This window comes from Saimiri boliviensis, chromosome 12, assembly GCF_048565385.1.
Source record: "Saimiri boliviensis isolate mSaiBol1 chromosome 12, mSaiBol1.pri, whole genome shotgun sequence".
Taxonomy (NCBI): domain Eukaryota; kingdom Metazoa; phylum Chordata; class Mammalia; order Primates; family Cebidae; genus Saimiri; species Saimiri boliviensis.
In genome coordinates this window covers 99,414,866-99,438,319 of record NC_133460.1, presented here as the reverse complement: position 1 = coordinate 99,438,319, position 23,454 = coordinate 99,414,866, and the positions used below count along the sequence as shown (strand labels likewise).

At 37.7% G+C, this 23,454-nt stretch overlaps 1 protein-coding gene across 3 annotated transcripts in view; it reads right to left on the bottom strand.

Moving 5' to 3' along the window:
* The window catches only part of TRUB1 (TruB pseudouridine synthase family member 1), a 64,242-nt gene that overhangs the window by 37,442 nt on the left and 3,346 nt on the right, over positions 1–23,454 (bottom strand). For all 3 annotated transcript variants that reach the window (XM_074382945.1, XM_074382944.1, XM_003922178.3), the window contains exons 2-4: positions 22,340–22,438; positions 13,370–13,425; positions 3,876–3,957 (exon numbers count right to left, since the gene is read on the bottom strand). In XM_074382945.1, coding sequence (XP_074239046.1) covers positions 3,876–3,957; positions 13,370–13,425; positions 22,340–22,438 — 237 coding nt within the window. The remainder of the gene's footprint in view (positions 1–3,875; positions 3,958–13,369; positions 13,426–22,339; positions 22,439–23,454) is intronic.

Here is a 23,454-nt window from a genome sequence, read left to right as displayed (position 1 = left end):
TAGCATATACCCTATTGGTTTACATCACAATTTGAAACTTAATTCAACTCTTAAGCTTACTCCATGATAAGTCTCAGGAGCCAAACCACATACAGTCCAAGAGGAGCCAGTCCCATTAGATACAACATTAGCTACATCCATTTGGGAAGACCTTGGTAACATCTGATCTCAGGACTAAGGGGTGGTGGTGTTTAGAATAAAAGATTAGCGTGAGATTCCTCTTTTCTTTCTACTTTTCTTGCCTCATGGGAGGGACAGGAAAACTATTCCCACTACAGGGACAGTTAGGCTTTCCCAGATGCTTGGTCCACATCTAGCCTGGGAAGCTATGGTCCTACTGTCCTTAGCTCAGTGGAGAACAGATGAGCATACTGAAGCTGTGTGTCCTCAGAGATACCAGCAATAGTGGCAGAGACTTAATCTCTAGGTGGGATGAGAAGGCAGCAGCAGAAGGCAGGAAGATGCTTTGCCTTTCTGGGCTTATCTGCAGTCATCTTTTCTGAGAATGCCTCTGCTGCCTCTCTTTTTTTAATCAAACTCTATATATGTCATTCTATATGCCATACACTACACCAGAAATACACTGAGAACCAAAAGAGACATGGTTTCAACCCCATGGCTTAAGGGATCAACACTCAAACATAAAGCACAATTGTAAATAGTGAAAAAAGCTATTTAGGAATAACAGAGTGTTTTGATAGAGAACAAAGGGAAGAACTCTGTTACATGCTTTGATGTTTGACTCTAAGCCAGGCTCATTTTCTTATTCCTCTGCGCTAGCTTTCAGCTAGCTATCTGAAATAAGAGTTAAAAATAGTTTTTGTCTAGATAGGACAAAATGACTTAAGACTGCAAACTGAGTTACTTTATCCAACATTAGTTGGTCTTGACAGGTCAATTAAAAACCATGTTTCTAGTTGTTACAATGACAGGGTGGGGTGGTGACACCAGCTTCCTTCAATGGGTGGAGACCAGGGATGCCAGATGTCCTGTAACACAGAGAATCGTGGAACACAATGAAGAATTGTCCTGTGTACTGCCAGACTTTAGGATGTCTGCCAGATAGTCATGCAGGTGAAAAGACTGTAACTACCTCAGGCTAGAACTTAAGTCCACTTTACATTTATACACAAAGTATTTTTCACCCAGTTTTATATACCCTGAATATTCCAGTCCAATCATTAATATAACACATTTCTATCAATTTGCACTTGTACTTGTGGCATTCACAGTGATTCATGTGTAAGTATAAACATTTGACTATTTCATTAAGACTTTTAGTGTGCTGGCTGGGCGCAGTGGCTCATGCCTGAAATCCTAGCACTCTAGGAGGCTGAGGTGGGTGGACCACCTGAGGTGAGGAGTTTAAGACCAACCTGGCCAACACAGTGAAACCCCGTCTTTACTAAAAATACAAAAATTAGCCGGGCATGGTGGCACATGCCTGTAGTCCCAGCCACTTGGGAGGCTGAGGCAAAAGAACCACTTGAACCAGGGAGGGGGACATTACAGTGAGCCAAGATCGCCACTGCACTTCAGCCAAGACTTTCGGTGTGCTAATACCTGTGTGTTTACATATGAATGCACCTACTTTATTATAAATTATTTTTATTTCTTCTTTATATTCCATTTACTGTATCATATTGATTTTTCCAAATGTATAAGTAAATTAAAGTATCTTTGAATTTACTTCTGTATAGTAAAAAAGGCATTATAAAATATTGGTCATAGGTCACAGAAGGTTGAGAATATTGGTCAAAGTTCTCCATTAGACAGTAAGTTCCTTAAGGACACAGGTTAGGTCTTACATTTATCTATCTTTCCCTTGGTACCTGCTATAGCAGTTTCAACAAATAAAAAATATTTTTTTATTTTAGAAAAATCATACCATTAGCAAAATTATCTGAGCTCTCATTTTCTGGGACAAAGAAAACTATTTAATAAACTACAGGAACTCTTCTCTTCATGGCCTGAAAAAAGTTATAGTTTCTCTATGATTTACTGCATCATTACAATGAGATGATTTAACAAACTGAGCTTTCTTTAACGTAAGTAAATAAGGTTACAAATTACCTAACACAGCATAGCTTTTTTAAAATTCTGAAATCCTTAAGGATAAAAAGGAGATGTTTAAGTATTTCTGTCACCCTTGTCCCCTTCCAGCATCTTTTACTTAATGAACTACACCATCATGTAACCAATTTTAAAACCCCAAAATCTAGGTCATTGTTGACAACTTCCTCACTATCCTATCCAATCAACCAAAAATCAAGTCTTGCCAATTTTACTTCCTAATCATGGGAAAATTTTCTAATAGGAAAACTCTGTCTCTACCACTGACACCCTGGTCCAAGTTACCATCATCTCTGCTTGTACTACTGTAAGAGCCTCATGACTAATCTATAAGACCTCCAAATTCATTCTCCTCCAATTAATCCTCCTAATCACACTTTGAAGTTGCTATCATACATTTTGGAGATGAAAAAAACTGAAATAAAGAAACTAAGAAAATTTCAAATTTACACAGCTAGATAAGGGCAAAGCTACAAATTACTACAAAATAAAGGTGAAAATAACAGACTACCAGGTTTGTTAATAACAGACTACCAGGTATTAATACCTAAAACAAAATAAAGGCGAAAATAACAGACTACCAGGTTTGTTTACTCTAGTGCTCCTTATACTTTTCACCACGTGGTACCCCCATCCTAAATTATATTACCCCAGGACTACTGTTCTGAATATTAATCATTCTTCTTATTATGGTTTAGTAAATGGAGTCAGAGACATAGGAGACTTAATTACATAAGTACTTACAGATACTTTAGGATACTTTGGAAGTCTCTGACATCCTCTTATTACCCTATGCCTCTTTAATCTTAACAGTCTTCTGGCTGAAGGTTATTAGTTGCTATTGTTTGCTAATAATGATAATTCCAAGAATATTTCAGGATCTATTTTTGAAAAGTCTTGAAATAAATCAGCAATTTTTCCTCTTATTACGTTGCTTGGTTTAAGCAAGATACTAAGCTATACATAAATGTTAACCGAATAAATGAAGCTATTATGAATGATAAAAAGGTTGGCCTCACTACTGGGGCAATACGTAATAAGGATAATCAACACAAAAATATAAGGGAACCAAATGCTGTCTTGTCTACGATTAAGAAGAGATAACACTAAACAGAGAAAACAGAAAGTCCACAAATAATTCACAATTGGTGACATAATGATGCAGGTCAACTGACTTAGAAAACTGCAATTCCTGCATTATAAACAGCATAGGCACCGTGAGAGTTGCTAGGAGACCATTTCATTTATCTAGCCTTCCTCAGAGGAATGAAAGAAGGAACAGTATGAAACTTAAGGTGAGCCCCAGTGAATTCTGCTTTACTTCCAGAGGAACAGCTTGCCCTCTGTCATCTTTTTACATGGTCCAAAAGCACAAAAACATGATGAGTTTTAAAGTACTAAACCTGGCACATTTATCTCAATAGCTGACAGGTAATTTGTTTTTTAATGGCAACACTGATAAAATACAACAGAGTATCTCTGCTTTGTTTCTCATTTACTAGGGAAAATAACCTAAATCCTAGCTATAACTGCTTTTGCAATGGCGTTATTTGGAAGAACAATTCCAAACACTTAAAAAATCATTAGAGAAAAAGAGGCAATCACAATAAATTTTTATTCATAAACTCATACCAAGTGAGTAACAATATGATACACAATTTCCAATCTTCTTAGCCCAAAGAAATGTACTGAGAATTAAAATGGCTGGTAATATCAGATAAGAGATTTGTTTTAAAATTCTGCCTTCACAGAAACTTTCCCTAAATCCTAGAAAGGAGGCCTATATTAGATGAACTTCGTACCGTAAGGTTTTTCTTCTGTTACTTTCCCCGTAGAATCGAGTGTATCAGTAGCTTTCCCCAGTTCTCCAATGGCAATGTATCTCTAGAAGAAGGGAAACAGGGAGAAAATGGGCCATGAGGCAAAGAAAAGCTGTTATGCATGTCTTTATACAGAATTTCACTAATACTACCAGCCTAATACAAAATAAAGGCGAAAATAACAGATGCAACTTTTTTTTTTTTAATGTGTGGGAAGCAATTGTGTATACTGAAGAACATTCATAAACGTCTCACCGTAGCCAATATGAGAAAGAAAAACTTGATTTTCTTGATAACTATGGTTTAATAATTATGAGAATTATTATTGTAAACAAATTTCTCAAACCACCTTTATACTGAGAAGTTTAAGAAAAATTTTCAAGTCTATCCATGAATAAAGAGAATGGTACAATATCCCTGACCCTGTGGCCATCATAAGATTCAATAATTTTCCCACACATACAATTAAAATTAATTTTAAATAAGGCAACTTAGTACTTCTTACATGAAATACTAAGACAAATCTTAGTAACTAGGTCATGCAATTAAACAAAAGCTAAATCTGTAGAAAAAGAGCAAAACTAGTATAGCAGTTAGTGCACTTAACTATTACATGTTTTTTTGTTTTGTTTTATTTTTTGTTTTTTTGAGACGGAGTCTATGCTGTTGCCCAGGCTAGAGTGCAGTGGTGCGATCTCAGCTCACTGCAACCTCCAACTCCCAGGTTCAAGCGATTCTCCTGCCTCAGTGTTTGGAGTAGCTGGGATTACAGGTGCCCACCACCACATCCGGCTAATTTTTTGTATTTTTAGTAGGGCCAGGGTTTCACCATGTTGGTCAGCCTGGTCTCAAACTTCTGACCTCAGGTGATCTACCCGCCTCAGCCTCCCAAAGTGCTGGGATTACAGGCGTGAGTCACCATACCCGGCCATGTATTTTCTTAATAAAGATAAATTACTATTTAAGATCTCAGGAACAAGAATCATTTCTAAGAATTTATCTTTATTCACAACTGAAGAATAAGATCATTCTTAGTTAAGTGAGGACTGTCTTATTTCTCATCTTAGGACACACTTGTAGTACATATTCTTTTCACTACTCTCTTTTGGTCAAATGCAATTTTTATTTGGGTCATCACATGAAGTAGTGAAAAAAATTGTAAGAACTATCTTTCCCACTGAATATAATCTGTATTTATGTGAAAGCTTTTATAAAAGAAAGCTCAAAGTACTTCGCAGAAATATAAGATTAATGACAAACTTATTATGCTAGTGAAGGGACCCAAGACAAAAATGAGAAAAATATTAAAACTTCAAAATCTCAAAAACCTGCAGACATTTTATAACAGCTTAAGGGCCTTTGATGAAATCACCTTAATATTATATAGCTCAGATACAGGAGGAAATATTCCACTGGCATTTGAATTAATTTTTTAAAAGTTTCATAGGTATCGACAAAAATTAGTTTTTTATAACTAACCATAGTCTCATCACACGAGACACCCACTCCTGCCTCTCTATTTTGAGACGAACCTTGATGAAGCATACCACAGGGAGAAGTACAACAATGGTAACAGCACAGGCTCAGAGTCAACTGGCTGGGTGTGAATTCTGACTCTACCACAGCTGATGAAGCAGATCAAGTTAGTCTTTCCTGCTGGAGCTTAATTTCCTATATTAAAATGTGGAAAATAATAATGCCTCATAAGAAGCAAACGTTTACAGCAACAATATCTAGCCCTGGTAAATAACAATATTACCATCATTTTTATTTTCTAAGAAAGAAGATATAGGATGATTCACAGAGTAACAGTGGTTAGAGTGACTCATCTGGTTACAATGAGCTCCCATAAGGAAAGCAAAGCATCAAAATGCTTTATGATTTTTTTACCTTTAGAGTCTGTTTAGTTGCATAAGAAAACCACAGTGTAATCTTGCATATTGCGCCTTGAATGCAGTATCTGCACTATCTTGCTCTTCCTCAGCAAGTCTGAACTAGGAACCTTAACATGTTTCCCAAGTATGCAATGCCCATTCTAGTCTCTGGACTCTTGATGTCCTGTGCACCTGGGCACGTCACTTCCCTGGCCTTGAACTCCCTCTCGTCTGTAAGGATCAAACCTTATTCATCTTTCAAAGCCACCCTTTAATTAATCCCAACTTCCAATTACCCACCTTCACAGCATGACTAAGAGTAGGTGCTTGATACAAATTCCATGCACAAAAAGAAGGAAGGCCTATATCAAATCCACAAATTCAATCATGCTTCTTAAGGACTATGAATCTCCAAAGTATTCTCCTAAGTGCTAGGGAAGGATACTATAGGTAAGATAGAGTCTTCTCCCTCTAAGAGGTTACAGTGTAACAGGAAGACTTCAGTAAAGACAACTACTGCAGAGGGGACTGTGTATAATGGCAACAACAGACATGTCTAGTTTATCTCACTGAGCTCTCATATCACACTGCTTAGCACAAGATGACCTATAGAGATATTCACTGTTTTCCAAGTATATTTTATTGATCCTTACTTTCTCCAAGTATGAACTCTTAGCTAGAATTTCCCTTTGCTGTTCTATTGTATTCTCTACTAGACAGAAACAGTGGCATCTTAATAAAAAGTAGCTGACAGAATTATACACATGCTAGAGAAGTGCCTATATGTGCAATTCTTCACATTTCACCATAGTTTTGTTCATCTAGATTTTATCTGCTAAGTCTCAACCAGGGTCTGCAATTGTGCTGGATTCTTTTTAGGAAAGACAATATCGAAATCAACATTCTCAAATCAAATCAAGATGTTCTCAAACATTCTGTTTTCAGAACCCCTACATACACTTAAAACTTACTGAGAAACCCTGGCATACATTTTTTAAAACAGGTTATATCTGCCTAGATTTACTGTATTAGAAATTAAAGCTGAAAAATGCTTAAAACTTCCATTAGCCATCAGAGCAATGAGGTCATTGCACATCTAGTAACCTCTGAAAAACTCTACTGTGTATTTGTGGGATTGCCAATTAAAAAAGGAAAACTGAAAATAGTTTCAATTTCAACAGACTCCCTGAAAGAACCTCAGGAGTCCTTAGACCACACCCTGTGAACTGATGATTGAAATCATAGCTGTTTCCTAGCTTTCCCTTGTCCTGGCATCTAATAATAATTATCCCTCAATTTTATTCAATTATCCACAAACCACTTAGAAAAATTCAACCACACAGTTAGCCTCCAGCTGAAACAAAGCCTCACCACCAGAAAGATACTGACAAAGAAGAAAAAAGACATGGAGATGTATACATTCAACCCTAACATTTTATCTTACGGGGTCTAAAATAATTCTTTTCACTGGCTTAAATTCTACATAGAGTCTGTGCTTCGGAGTTGTTAATTCTCCAAGATGTATACCTGGGAATTGTGAGTTCTACTGCTATATTCATTACAGTGTAATTCCAGTACAACAAAGGAGAGGTCCTGAAGAACATCCCACTGACCTGTGTACTCTCTGGGACGCATGGTTTCTCACTGATATTATTTTACTCTCTACTTTACTTATCTTCAAGCTCCCTGAACCCCACAGCAGATATTAGCTAGACATCTCTGGCAACAAATCAGCTTCTGTACTGTTTAGGAGAAAGAAAAATGTTTCTATTACAGAAAGTATACACAATCATTTCCTTGGATCTCAACTGAGGTGTGAGTTTGAAAGCTTGTGATTTAAAACTTCACACACACAAAAAAGAGGGATATTACTGAGGATGTAAAAGAACACTTTTTTAAAAAACTATCAAACAAAAAACATGTGGCTTTGAATGCATTCATTAAGAAGGAACAGTTCTGGCCAGGTGCGGTGGCTCATGTCTGTAATCCCGGCACTTTGGGAGGCCAAGGTGGGTGGATCACGAGGTCAGGAGTTCAAGACCAGACTGGTCAACAGGGTGAAACCCCTGTCTCTACTAAAAAACACAAAAATTAGCTAGACATGGTGGCTTGTACCTGTAATCCCAGGTACTTGGAAGGCTGAGGTAGGAGAATTGCTTGAACCAGGACCCAGGAGGCAGAGGTTGCAGTGAGCCGAGATCGCACCACTGCACTCCAGCCTGAGCTACAGAGCAAGACTCTATTTCAAAAAAAAAAAAAAAGAGAGAGAGAAGGAACAGCTCTTTATAGTTCCTAAGTATAAGCCCTCCAATTTTTCAATACAGTATTTATGAAATATATGAATATTAATAGAGTATACAGAAATGGTACAAACTGGATTAGCCTCTGGAGAAAACTGATTAGAAATGCTGAAATTTTAAACAGTTGGCTAAGTTTCATAGGAGCATTCAAGTCATGCTTTTGAGTTCGCATAACTGGTTAGCCAAAAATGTTACTGTGTCCTTGGGGAAAGTTACTGTCCTTTGACCACACCAAGGGTATACTTTATTCACTCCAATGATAACACTTGTTTAATTATTGGAGGGAGATACAAAGTTGCCTTCTGAGGAAATGCTGGCTTTGCCTGAAGGTGCCACTAAGGTTTACCTGCACAGAAATATGGAGGTACCTTTATATTTGGACATGCTAGTTAGATTCTTCGGGTTTTCATAACCTTTCCATCTGGTTTCTAAAGCAACCAACTTTGATCAACAATATAGAAAACTAATAAAGATAGCACTCCAGGCCGGGTGCGGTGGCTCATGACTGAGGCAGGCAGATCACCTGTGGTCAGGAGTTCGAGACCAGCCTTACCAACGTGGAGAAACCCCCGACTCTACTAAAAACACAAAATTATCCAGGCGTGGTGGCGCATGCCTGTAATCCCAGCTACTTGGGAGGCTGAGCCAGGAGAATTGCTTGAACCTGGGAAGTGGAGGTTGTGGTGAGCTGAGATGACGCCATTGCACTCCACCTTGGGCAACGAGCAAAACTGCATCTCAAAAAAAAAAAAAAAAAAAAAGATAGCACTCCAAAACCTCAATACCTCATCAAAATCTGTTCCTTCAAAGTACAGTATCTGCTATCCAGCTTTTGCTGAATGACTGCCTCAAAGAAAGTGTAATTTAGGGAAGACAGGAATGAGACTATTGCCCTCCTCTAGGTAAGCTACATTTTATACTTACATCAACTTAGGCCAAAGGAACACATCAGCCTAACCTCTCAGAATCATTTAACCTAAGCTGTATTTTATGTAGCTCCATTTCTGCATCTGTTGTAAAGCTATTTTTGAAAATCACTATCTATCTGTCATTTAATATCCATTATTATCAGAAACTTCTTCCTGACTTTAATGTCTAAGGAAAGTTTGTCTCTCCCTTAAAGAACTGGAATGCTTTCTTTTTCTGATGAGTGCAATATTTTGCCTACATCACCAGCAATCACAGATAATAATGAAAAAAAAATGAAGTTAACTGTATTCAAGAGTTCCAAGAGAACCTGCCTGAGTAAAATTAATTTCAGGTGTCTACAGAACATGTGGCTAGAAAGCTCCAACAGGCCTGGACCTCGAGAGAGAGATCTGGGGATAGATGAAATACTTGGGAATAGTAGTAACAGTATTTAATGAGCAATTTCTGTACACAAGGCACTGTACAAAAAGCTCACATGCTTTTCACACACATTATACACATAATCCTAAATGAGCAGGCAGTGGAAAATAAACAAAAAAAGACGATAAATATGATCATTGGCAGAACAAAGCTCACTCCAAGGCAGAAGAGGAAGACAATGAGGAATACAGGGTAGTGGCCCTTAACTCTTACTCTGATCTGAATGGGAGGAAATGCAAGAAATGATTTGGGTGGTCTGATTAGTGTCTAGTCTTCATAGATGGAAACAAAATAATATAATGGCCTAAAAATTTTATTTAAAACGCCAGTATTGGCTGGGCGCAGTGGCTCACGCCTGTAATCTCAGCACTCTGGGAGGCCGAGGGAGGTGAATCACGAGGTCAGGAGTTCAAGACCAGCCTGGCCAACATGGTGAAACCCCATCTCTACTAAAAATACAAAAAATTAGCTGGGCATGCTGGTGGGCACTGTAATCTCAGCTACTTGGGAGGCTGAGGCAGGAGAATCACTTGAACCCAAGAGGTGGTTGCAGTGAGCCAAGATTGTGCCACTGCACTCCAACCCAGGTGGCAGTGCAACACTCTCAAAAAAAAAAGGTCAGAATTTCACCTGGTAAGTGACAGTAGTTGTATGAAATAGCACTATGTTGAAAAAGATTCTAAGGATGTTTCTTGATTCAGCAAGAAGAAATGGCAGGCCATGTTCAATTAGCAATATCACCAATTAGGCCTGGCTAGGGAGAGAAGAGTGTACTGTAACATGGCTGTAACAAGAACACTGAATATCTGCCATCCTGGAACTATATATTTCTTCATGTAACTCCATCCTACACATAACAAAGTCTAATCTTTCTAGTTGCACTGTGATGCAAATAGAAATTCATCTGTCAAAAGAGGAAGTGAAGAAAAAGTGGACATTAGATCTGGGCCAAGTTAGGAGGTTGCAACCACCATTTTTTTTATTAAATGAAATAAAATACCAATGAAGGAAAAAATACCAAGAATACATCATATACAGGGTTAGAGTTGGATAAAGTTTGGATGTCTGTCCCCTCCAAATCTCATGTTGAAATGTAATCCCCAGTGTTGTAGGTGGGGCATAGTGGGAATTTTCCGGATTATGAGGGCGGATCCCTCATGAATGGCTTGGTGTCATCCCTGCAGTAATGAGTTCATGAGAGATTTGGCTGTTTAAAAGAGGCTGGCACTTCTGCCTCTCTCTCTCACTCCCTCTCTCACCATGTGACATGGCCACAACTGTAAGCTTCCTGAGGCCCTCACCAGAAGCAGATACCAGCACCATGTTTCTTATACAGACTAAAGAACCATGAGCCAAATAAACCTCTTTTCTTTACAAATTACCCAGCCTCAACTATTCCTTTACAGCAACACACACTGATAAAATGTTGCCTTTTCATAAATGTATGTGTCTACAGGGTCATGACATAAAATGAGTCTCTTACTATGGGTCTTTGTCAAAAAAATTTTGAAAGTCACTAGATAACAAGATCTCTAAGATTCCTTCTAGTGTTTTTTAAAAAAACTAACAAAAATATGTATTAACAGTTTAAACTACTTTTTATTTTAAAAAATCTTAAACATTAAACTCTTAATGATTCAGTTCTTTTAACATGTACATAAAATTAAAAGGATAAAAAATATAAATAGCTAACAAGACAATGATGCCTATCTTTGAAATATGAAATACCTAAGAACTAGGTTTCTATAACAAGATGCGCCTGCGGTATTCTATTTATGTTACAGTCACCTGAGGATCAGTCATTTCACGGTGAGACATTCAGGTTTCATAGCTGAACAGCAAAATGGGCTGTGACAAAATTTACACCAGAGTCAATGATCTATTTACATTTCAGTCATAATATTTCTGAAAATACATCTGGAATTTACAAGTAAAATCTTTCAATAATATGTAGCGTGCTGTGTTTGTGGTTTGGGGGAGGAGGGGCAAACAATGAATATCTCAGTGAACTCAACATATTTTATCTAGGGAAAAAAACCCCAAACAAATTCCTTAATGTAAACATATCTTTTTTACATTAACATAAAAGTGATTTGTTTATTGTAAAGATTTTGGAAAATACCAAATAATGTGAAAAAAATAAAAATCATCCATAATCCCATTTTAAAGTAAACACTGTTCTTTTAGTGTTCACAAATATTAAACAACTGCCAAAAACCAATATCAGAAACAAATTCTAAGCTCTGTGTGTCAGTATTTAAGCACAATGCACAAATTCACTGAGAAACTGTCAAACTCCTTCATTCTAATGCAATTTTTACACTCTGCAATTTTTCCAACACCAACATTTCAAAGTAATTTTTCAATACCAACATTTTGAAGATTACAGAGCAAGCCACATTGAAGTTTTTCATTTATCAGAGGCACTAAGATTCCTTCTAACTGAATGGCACAGATTTTTATGCCATGTCAGTTGATAAGCAAAATGGGATATCACATACAATACATTCTCCAGAGCTTTTTAAAATCAGTCAATCTACTTATCTATCTTTATCTATCTATCTACCTACCCATCTATCTTAATATCTATCTATCTACCTAACTACCTACCTATCTATCTTACTTGTTATTTATTTATTGAGATGGAGTGTCCCTCTATAACCCATGCTGGAGTGCAGTGGTATGATCTTGGCTCAGTGCAACCTTCATCTCCTGGGTTCAAGTGATTCTCCTGCCTCAGCCTCCAGAGCAGCTGGTATTAAAGGCATGCATCACCACGCCTGCCAATTTTTTGTGATTTTTAGTAGAGAAAGGTTTCACCATGTTGGCCAGGCTGGTCTTGAACTCCTGACCTCCAGTGAGCTGCCCGCCTCAGCCTTCCAAAGTGCTAGGATTACACGAATGAGCCACCACGCTCGGCCAGGGCTTTTATTTTAATAAAAGTTTACTTAAACCACTGCTATGTCAAGTGTTTTCCACAGGCCAGTATCTATAACGAGATTAAGTTCAGAAAAATGAGGTTGCGTAGAAACTTATTTAGCAATTTTACATTGCCACAACATTTTAATTATATTTTACAAAAGTCATCAATCAGTCTGCAATGAACTGGAAATTGTTTCAAATAGTCTTAGACTACGTATCTTTTTAAAGAAACAATTTAGACAAAATAATTTTATCAACGATTTATGTCACATTTAGAGCAAGAGTTTTAAAACAAAAAGGTTAGTCCAGGAACTTGATGAAATTTTTTATTACCTCTTGGCATATTAATCTTCCTTCCACGTGCATCTTCATTGGCGCTTAGTCCCAGCACTTATAACCAGCACCTAATTACTCATTAGGATACAGATATTATCTCTTTGAGAGATGGAAGAGACCTCTCCTACCAGCAGTTCACAGCTTTCCAGCCCTTCCTGCCTCCAAATAACCCCTTCTCTCTTCTATTAAGTGTCTGGAAAAGCGCTTTTGGATCAATTCAAGGGTATTCTCACAGATAAACATACTTTATCATCTTAAAGAGGCCCTACTCTTTTCTTTAATAAACATTTTATAACCATTGAACAAAGCGTGTTTTTGCTGAAAAGGGCATGGTTTACAAAATGGTATTGTTTCTATAAAAATTCCAAGGTTTAAAAAAATCTTCCACTAGAGTTTACGACCTCTGAGGCCGGATCATCTAAGAAATAAGGTATTTTAAAAGTCTAAACGTAATTTTGTTAAATGATGAATACTGTAGCATTATTTCTTTAAGTCTAATTGGTTTTTCAATTCAAAATTTCCAATTTTCAGTCTCAGTATTTTGAATCTCAGATATGTTAATAGACATGATTAATACTCAGGAATGATATTCATGCCGTTTACTCAGTTTGTTTATTTTTTATTTGATAAAAATCCAACACATGTAGGTCATTAACAAGATTAAAGAAAAATAGAACTATTCCAGTATTCTTACCTTGGACCCTGACAACATACTGGTCAGCATTTTTGTTCCCCTTCCAATTCCAACCACTACAAATCAAAGAAAGAAATATTATGACACTCTATTCTGAAAACTAGGTTTTAAAATAGCTACATATTTTGGTCATAATTTCCCAGCTTAGGTAATGTGAAGTTGGAATGAGCATACATTTTGCAAATTTTGAGGGTTCTTATTACTCCAAACAGTTGAACTCCTCACGCAACTAAGAGATTCTGAAGAAGGGATGAGAGAAGACCTTTCTCCCCATTCTCAAAGTATTAAACTCAGTGGAAACCTCAACCCAGCCAATTAGATAATGAAGCTTTACAACAATCTCAAAGGATGCACTGGAATTTTATACGGGCACCAGTGAAAAACACATGGCACAATTAACCATGTTCAAGTGGGTATGATGAGGTCTTTTGACAGAATTCATTATTAAACAAAGCAAAAGCCATTATCATAGCTAATGAACCATTTAAAGATGATTAGCACCCAGCAGTATACAATCAAGAAGAGAGAAACATAACAAATCATTCTAACACATAGAATACAAGGTAAAATAAAGGCTGAAGAATGTATTTTAACAGAGACCAAATACAAAAGTACACCAATGGCCGACCTTTCTCTTACATTTCAAACATTATTCATAGGACAACACATTTCACCAGGTGAGGGTGAGAGGATTTAGTCACTTCTCTTTTTGTAAGAAGGCAATTTTTTTAAGAATTGAAGCATCTGTCATCAACAGATACAACTGTGCATAAGAACACAATATAACCACCACAATTTAGAATTATAAGAGCAAATAAGGAGTACAGATTGGCAAACTGGAATAATTATCTTCAATATTTATGGCAAATATCATTCAGTGAGTTTACCAAGTATCAGATTCTACTCTACATGCTCTCCTTTATTATCCCATTTAATCCTTATAACAACTTTAAAAGGTAGTATAATTACCCCTATTGACATATGAGGGAACTGAGGAATACGAGACTAAGAACTTTGCCCAGCATCTCACAACCAGTACATGGTAGAGTTCAGATTATTCAAGCCAGTGGCCTAAGAGCAGACTCCCTTCCTTTCCATTCCCTCTGCCACCTTAACTCATCTAGGCTTTCTTCTCACTGCCAGCCTACATCACTGCAAATCTGACTGTTCTACATCCTATCCCTTCCTCTCTCAATTCATAACACTTCATAACCATTTCTGAAACCCTATTTTTCACATTACAAAGTCCCAAAACAATTCTTAGTAAGGTCCCAGTGCTTACAGCATTGAAGTCTAGCTCAAGCCCCAACTCATTCATAGTCTATTCCAACCTCCTGAAAACTTCTATGACACTCATCTGTCTTGATCCCTCTAAGTCATATAGTCCAAGGACTAAGATTAAAAAACAGTCTGCCCTCAGTAGCCTCTGGAGAGCACAATACTCTTCAAATGACAGAACTTTTAGCAGTAGATACTGCTGCTGATGAGGCAAACAGCAAAGATTCAATGCAATTTGATTCCATTCAAATAAATCCCCAATAAATATTTTTTTAATAACTGCTATGCACATAATCCCAAGAGGAATACTTCTAATGAAAAAACAAGCTTGTGACACATTTCCTAACTTTAAAAAAACTTATAATCTTATTGGGAAAATAAAACACAGAAAACAGAAATCACAGAGCTCAAGAAATGTTGCCTAATGAGTGAACAATGCTAAATTACAATATGATAGTATATGATTAAGTCTCAAAATGAACAGAGATAGAACAGCTGCCATAGCAGGGCAAAAGCGGAGCATTCTAAATGGCTAAAGAGGCCAGAGAATGCTTCACTCAAGCATTTCAGAGTTTGTGTTAGGACTTTGAAGAATATATAGGAACACAACAGAGAAGAGAAGCATGTTCTTAGAAAGAAAGAAATTGCACAAACTCTCAGATACAAGGATGAGAACAGTGGGTTTATAGACCAAACATAGTGTGTCTTAGAAGCAGGCTGAGATGTTTGACTTTAACATGGTTGAAATCCTGAACTCATCATGGTTTCTGAGCTAGTTTAGTGACCCAGAAGGATAAAATTTAAAAGAAGGCATCTTAGAGTTACCCAGCTTAATCCTCTCATTTTATACCTAAGAATAACCAACTGCCACTGAAGTTAGGTGATTAGTGAAAGCGGAATTTTAGAAAGACTAATATGGTGGTGGCATACAGAAAAATTTTCCAGCATTGGGACCTAGCCAACCAGCAGATTTTCATTCACAGGTTAGTTCCCTGGACAGAATTATTATTTAGCATTTTTCCCTTCAATCATTCAAAATTATATTCAGTACATATTGTGTAGGTACACAAATAAATAAGACCTGGCTTCCGCTGTGATTTAACAATCTAAGAGGGAGACAAATATCAACAAAAACTAAGAGGCCAAAATGAAGTTTTACATTAGCAGTATAGAAGAGCAAGCAGGCAAGCTTCAAAGGCAGGAAATGGCATTTCAGCTGAACCTGGAAAGGTCAGTAGGACTTCTGCAAAGAAAGGCACTTACAAAAGAAAAGTATGGGATAGGGAAAATGTGGTACATATACACCATGGAATATTACACAGCCATCAAAAACGATGAGTTCACGTCCTTTGTAGGGACATGGATAAACCTGGAAACCATCATTCTCAGCAAACTGACACAAGAGCAGAAAATCAAACACCGCATGTTCTCACTCATAGGCAGGTGTTGAACAATGAGAACACATGGACACAGGGAGGGGAGCACTACACACTGGGGTCCGTTGGGGGGAAATAGGGGAAGGAGGGGGGTGGGGAGGTGGGAAGAGATAGCATGGGGAGAAATGACAGATACAGGCGAGGGGATGGAAGGCAGAAAACCACACTGCCATGTGTGTACCTATGCAACAATCTTGTATGTTCTTCACATGTACCCCAAAACCTAAAATGCAATTAAAAAAATAAATATAAATATAAATAAATAAATAAAAGAAAAGTATGAGCAAAGGCACCACGTTTGAAAAGGTGTGGAAAATTCAAAGAATGGATAACAGGGTTTTCCATGCACAGTCTCACAATTACTACTCTGTCTCCCAAATTTTCTGTGCTCGCACAAATGTTTTCTCTGTTAAAAAACACACACACACAAAAAAAAAAAATTCAGTATCTCCGAACTTAATCCAATGTCCTAGTATCCTATTCTCAAATCAAAAAGATAGAATTTGTTTATGAGGAGAGTCCCTCTAGGACAGGCATGGATTATATACATGTATTTCCAGCTTTCTGCAACTGGAAGTTTCTACTGCTATTTATCTAATTCGATTAACACCCCGTATGGTCATCTAACAAGACCTGTATCTTTCCAATTGTAGGAATCTATTTTAAGAATCCAAAACACCTGGCTGATACGGATGTATGGGTAAAAACTAAAAACTAAAAACTAAACAAACAAAAAGTTATATCTATAAAGATATCCCTCACAAAATCAGTATGACAAAACTCTGGTAATAGCCACAGTGACCTCAAATAGGGAAATGGTTAATAAATTGTATTTTAGCCATATGATAGAACATTTTATAGCCATTAAAAATAAGGTTTACAAACAATCAACATGAACCACGTTTATGTCACAATGTTAAGTTAAAGAAATGGATATATAAGTACATACAGTGAAGTAGAGCTCAACTTAAAAAATAATCTGCATAGATAGGCCAGGTATGGTGGCTCATACCTGTAATCCCAGCACTTTGAGAGGCAGAGGCGGGCAGATCACCTGAAGTCAAGAGTTCAAGACCAGCCTGACCAACATGGAGAAACACCATCTCTACTAATAATACAAAAATTAGCCAGACATGGTGGTGCATGCCTGTAATCCCAGCTACTCGGAGGCTGAGGCAGGAGAATCGCTTGAACCCAGGAGGCGGAGGTTGCAGTGAGCTAAGATTGTGCCATTGAACTCCAGCCTGGGCAACAAGAGCAAAATTCCGTCTCAAAAAAAAAAAAAAAAAAAAAAAACTGCATAGACAAAAAGTTACAAAGAAATATGGCAAAAATGTTAACTGATAAAAGGTGGAAAATGGCCATTTTTTATTTTCAACTTTCTTGTACTTTATCTAAATTTTCTCACTGTTTCTATAACCTCTAAAGTTAAAAAAATTTTGAAATGGTATATAGAAATTTTATTTACATTTTAAGTGATTTACGATCAATAGGTATATTCCTTTCCTATTGCTATTGTAACAAATTACCAATTGGGGCTTAAAACAATACAAACTTTTTATCATACAGTTGTGGAGGTCAGAAGTCTGAAACAGGTTTAACTAGGCTTAAAATCAAGCAGTTGGCTTGGCTATGTTCTTCTCTGGAGGTGCTAGGGGAGAATCCTTCACTATAGCCTTCCTAGGGAACCTTTTTTTTGCCTCCTTCAGCTTTTAGAGGCTGCTCCCATTCTTTGGCTTGTGATTTCCCTTCTCTCTTCAAAGCCAGCAATCACATCCCTCCAATCTCTGCTTTCATTGCCGTATCTCTGACTCTCTCTTCTGCCTCCTCTTCCACTTTTAAAGAGTCTTATGATTACATTGGGTCCACTTGGAAATTTCAGGATAATCTATCTTAAAGTCAGCTGATTAGCAACATCAATTCCATCTACAACCCTAATGCTCTTTATGATGTAACCTAACATATTCACGGGTTATGGAAATTAGGACATGGACACTTTTAGCAGGTGATTATTTTGCCTACCACAGTATTTCTGAGAAACCTGTGAACTCTCTAGCAATTATGCTATAGAATTATAAGCCTGAATTTCAGGTTATAATCTTAAATTGTCAGCTAAATTCTTACTCTGCACCACTAATATTGCAAAAAAAAAAAAAAAAACAGTCTAAAATGTTGAAAGTAAAAGGATATTTTTTTCACACAGGTCCAGTTTTATTTATTTTTAAAAAGGACCTTTGGCTGGGCATGTTGGCTCACCACTGTAATCCCCGCACTTTGGGAGGCCAAGGCAGGCAGATCACTTGAGATCAGGGGTTCAAGACCACCCTGGCCAACATGGTAAAATCCCGACTCTATTAAAAATACAAAAATTAGCCAGGCATGGTGACAGTCACCTATAATCCCAGCTACTCAGGAGGCTGAAGCAGGAGAGTCACTTGAATTCAGGAGGTGGAGGTTGCAGTAAGCCAAGATCATACCACTGCACTCCAGACTGGGTGACAGAGCAAGACTCCATCTCAAATAAATAAATAAATAAAAATAAAAAAGACCTGTATACAGTACTTCACAGAATAAAGTACACATCTATATACTATAGGTATTCTGTAAGATATTTTTAAAAACCTTTTGACCTGGCCAAGCACAGTGGCTCATGCCCCCAGCACTTTGGGAGGCCTAGACGGGCAGGTCATGAGGTCAGGAGTTCAAGACCAGCCTGACCAACATGGTGAAACCCCGTCTCTAGTAAAATTACAAAAATTAGCCAGGCATGGTGACGCATGCCTGTAATCCCAGCTACTCGGAAGCCTGAGGCAGGAGAATCACTTAAACCCAGGAGGCAGACGTTGCAGTGAGCCAAGATCACGCCACTGCACTCCAGCCTGGGCCACAGAGAGTGACTGCATTCCAAAAAATAAATAAATAAATAAATAAATAACCTTTTGACTCAATTTTGGTAGACATTATCCTCTTTTAAAACATGAAAAAATATTCAGGGAGGTTATGGGATTTTCTTAGGATGTGTATAGTTAGTAACTGAAGAAGCCAGTAGCCGGTATACAAACCCAAATATGATTAGAGTCTAGTGTTTATTTTACCACACAATCAAAAATCAACTTCTCATAAGTTTCCAGAACTGCTAACTTGGATAACAAACATCCCTTACTCTGTGACTGAACACCTATAATTTTTTTTCTAATAGAGATGGAGTTTCACCATGTTGGACAGGCTGGTCTTGAACTCCTGACCTCAGGTGATCTGACCACCTTGGCCTCCCAAAGTGCTGGGATTACAGGCGTTAGCCACCATGCCTGGCCAACACCTATAATTTTTTAAACTTTATCTCTCCTTGGAAATCACATGTGTTGGAAGAAAAATTAATACATCTGACATATGAACATGTTATATCATCATATAAGTCCCTGTAAGATCAAATATAAAATTAAGCCTCCAACCTTAATTTACATACAAATTTCAGCTCCTTCATAATACTAAAATGGAAGCTTCAACAAGATCCCTTCAGTCAAGGGTGTCCAATCTTTGGGTTTTCCTGGGCCACAATGAAAGAACTGTCTTGAGCCATACATATAATACACTAACGATGGCTGATGAGCTTAAAAAAAGAAATCACACATAAAAAAATCTCAGGATGTTTTAAGAAAGTTTACGAATTTGTGTTGGGCTGCACTAAAAGCTGTCCTGGGCCACATGCAGCCCACAGGTCAAAGACTGGACAAGCTTGCCATAGGTTCAGGGTAAAAAATAAACTATTTCATTCACTGCCCTGAATATTACTATTTTCTGCATGCCAATGAAGAACCACCACTAGAAATTACCAGAATTGATCTATTCATAAACAAGCAACAGATCTTATCCTCTCTTTTCTTGTATTTGTGGTGCTATGCCTGGAAAACAGTAAAGCAAGTGGTTTGAAGCATAGGCTTCAACTCAAGGACCAACTCTAATCACTGGTACAGGCTACTGAAGTTCTACGCTGGTAAGAATCATAAAGCCCTAATTTCTGCCAAGAGCACAGGGCATGAGGAACAAAAGCAGGAGCGCCAGGTATCTACCATCCACAGGGGCAGATGCTTTGGAACTGGGCAGATCTGGGCTCAAATCCTGACTCTGTCACTAACTCTATGACAGTGAACATGTTACTTTATCTCTCAGGGTCTTCATTTCTTCTTCTGTAAAATGGGGATAATAATAACCTCTTACAGATTACAATGAGAATTAAACTATATAACTTATGAATGCCCAAAACTGAAGATCTTATGTACAGTAAGTACTCAATAAATTCTTTTTATCATTAGCTGGGGTTTTTGTTTTGTTTTGCTTGTTTGTTTTCTGGAGTGCAGTGGTGCAATCACAGATCGCTGCAGCCTCAACTTCCCAGCCTCCCAAGTAGCTGGGACTATAGGTATATGCCACCACACCCAACTAATTTTAAAATTTTTTATAGAGATGGGGTTTCACCACATTGCCTAAGCTGGTCTTAGGCTCCCAGGCTCAAGCAGTCTACCCACCTCAGCCTCCCAAAGTACTGGGATTACAGGTGGGAGTCACTGTGCCCAGCCTCATTTTTTTTCTATTGTACTGTACTGTATTGTACTGTACTATACTGTATTTTATTGTATTTATTTTTTGAGATGGAGTTTCACTCTTGTCGCTCAGGCTGGAGTGCAATGGTGTGACCTCAGCTCACTGCAACCTCCACCTCCCGGGTTCATGTGATTCTCCTGCCTCAGCCTCCTGAGTAGCTGGCATTACAGGCACGCACAACCACACCTGGCTAATTTCTGTATTTTTAGTAGAGATGGGGTTTCACTATGTTGGCCAGGTTGGTCTTGAACTATTTGTTCTATTCTAACCTCAAGTAAAAATATGTTTGCTAACATAAACTAAATCTATAATTTTAGAAAATAAAAAATTATATACAGTTTCTAACGTTCTTTAAGCATACCATTTTCTTGACCAATTTTATCCTTTTCTTTTAAATAAGCACTTATCTACTTTGGATAGCTTAGATCAAGGTTTGCTGTTGTTTGTACTAATTTTTGCTCTAAATAAAACTGAATAAAATATAAAATACCAGAGCATGGAAAAAGATAAGTATTGTTCCATAAAAGTTTGTTTTTCGTATGTGGGGAAGTGGGCACAGAGAGGGATCCCAATGTATGTAGCTAGTTCTGTAACTAAGGATGCAGTTACAGAGTAAAATATATCCTAGCCTATGTATACACACTTTAGCAGTCCATTAAGTTGGACTTTAGAATCTCTACCAGGTGCAAAAACAACAACAACAACAAAAAGATGGAATAAAAAAGGATAAAAGACATTTTTCCCTTTGATCAATTCTACCATTTTCCTTCACAAGCAATAAAATGGTCAACTAATACATCTCCAGCAGAAAATGACTTCCTCTCAAGAACTATAAGCTTCCCCTTCTCAAGACAGTTATCTCAGAGATTAGACTAGAGATAAGCAGACAAACAGAACCTTATACCTTGTTGGGAGTCCCCAAGACCAGCCCACATTCAAAGATTGATGTATACCTCAGATTGATTACAGTGATGTAGTAAGAATACTCAGCTGAACCTCAAGAGGAAAACACACAGAGCAATCTGGGCACAAGCTTCCTTATTCTCTCCCCCTCCTATGAGGGGACACTCAAGCATGCTACTTTTTCCAGCAACAAAAAAAGCAGTAACACCTGTGCAATGCTTCTCTCAGGGAAGCTCATTAGAAACTCAGTGCCCAACGTTTTTATTGGGGACTTGAGAGGATAATCACTCAGGCACCCTCTCTGTCTTAGCAGTGGGACAAAATTCCAGATTCCTAGAAGGAAAGATGGTAATCTCAGATACATCTGAGGCACAGCCAACCAGTCTTATCACACAGTGAAAGGTGGGAACACTCCCAAATTCCAAGTTCCCAGACACCAGCCGAGGGAAAGGTGTATAAGCAGGCCTTTCTAAAGATAGCCATTTCAGGTCTGCTATGTTAACTCTTTTCTGCACAGATACAAACTTTTCAAAGTCCTGTCCACACATAAAGGTAGCTATTTCTAACGGCCTTTAAGACCTTGTACCATTTAAGGGCTTCTTTAGAAGATGGCACTATATATATCCAGTAGATCTGAAACATTCCAAAATAGACCAAAAAATAGAAAGCTTTAGTCAATCTCATCTGTTCTCAACCAGTGTTTCTTTCTAATATTAAGAGACAGTGGAAATTTCACTTTTTTATCTCTTACCCAGAACTCCTCGGGCTGCACTGTCTAGAGTCCCTCCATGCCCAATTTTCAAAGTCTGCTTCTTCCTCTTGCTCCATTCTGGAGAAGGCATTCCAGCTTCTACAAGAGTAATGGGGATGAAAAGGAAGGTGATTACCAAGACAAATGAAGTAGGATCTCCATAAACTTGGGAGGAAGAAGAGATGGCATTTTCAAAACATTTTATTGCCATTTCAATAAAGGCAATAAAAAGTACTGTACAAACTTTACATGTTAAGAGACTATGACCTCATTACTAACAAAGAAAAGATTTTAAAATGGACATTCCCTAAATTATAAAGAAACAGTATTCTAAAATTAGCTATCTGTATACTAGAAATAATTCTCCAAGAAAAAAAAAAAACAGCATTTTTAAAAGGTGGGTAAATATCCAGGCTAACTCGCAAAAATCTAGGAAATTCTTGGTAGTGGTGGGCTGATAAGAGAATCATGAAATAAAGTTAATCTTGATTTAGAAAGATACTTTTAAAAGTCCTCAATGTGGCTGGGTGCGGTGGCTCACAGCTGTAATCCCAGCACTTTGGGAGGCCAAGGTGGGCAGATCACAAGGTCAGGAGTTTGAGACCAGCCTGGCCAATATAGTGAAACCCCATCTCTACCAAAAATACAAAAATTAGCTGGGTATAATGGCACATGCCTATAATCTCAGCTACTCAGGAGGCTGAGACAGGAGAATCACATGAACCTGGGAGGCAGAAGTTGTGGTGAGCCAAGTTCATGCCACTATACTCTAGCCTGGGTAACAGAGCGAGACTCTGTCTCAAAAAATAAACAAATAAATAATAAAAATTTCCATTTCCAGTTCTAAATCTCTTCCATGGTCTTCCCTGGTATCTCCAGCTACCTAACATTGGGAGTATAACTCATGTAGGGCTACTTCTAAATACACCAAATTCCCAAACTTCCTGTATTCGTGGTCTCCCTCTCTTAATCAAAACTTGCAATTCATTAAAGAAGCGAATCTCAACAAAACATTATGTAGAAGGCAGGTAAGATTAAGTTGCACCTTAACTTCTTAAGCATTCAGATTTTTTTTTCCTTTCTTTTTTTGAGACAAAGTCTCACTCTGTCGCCCA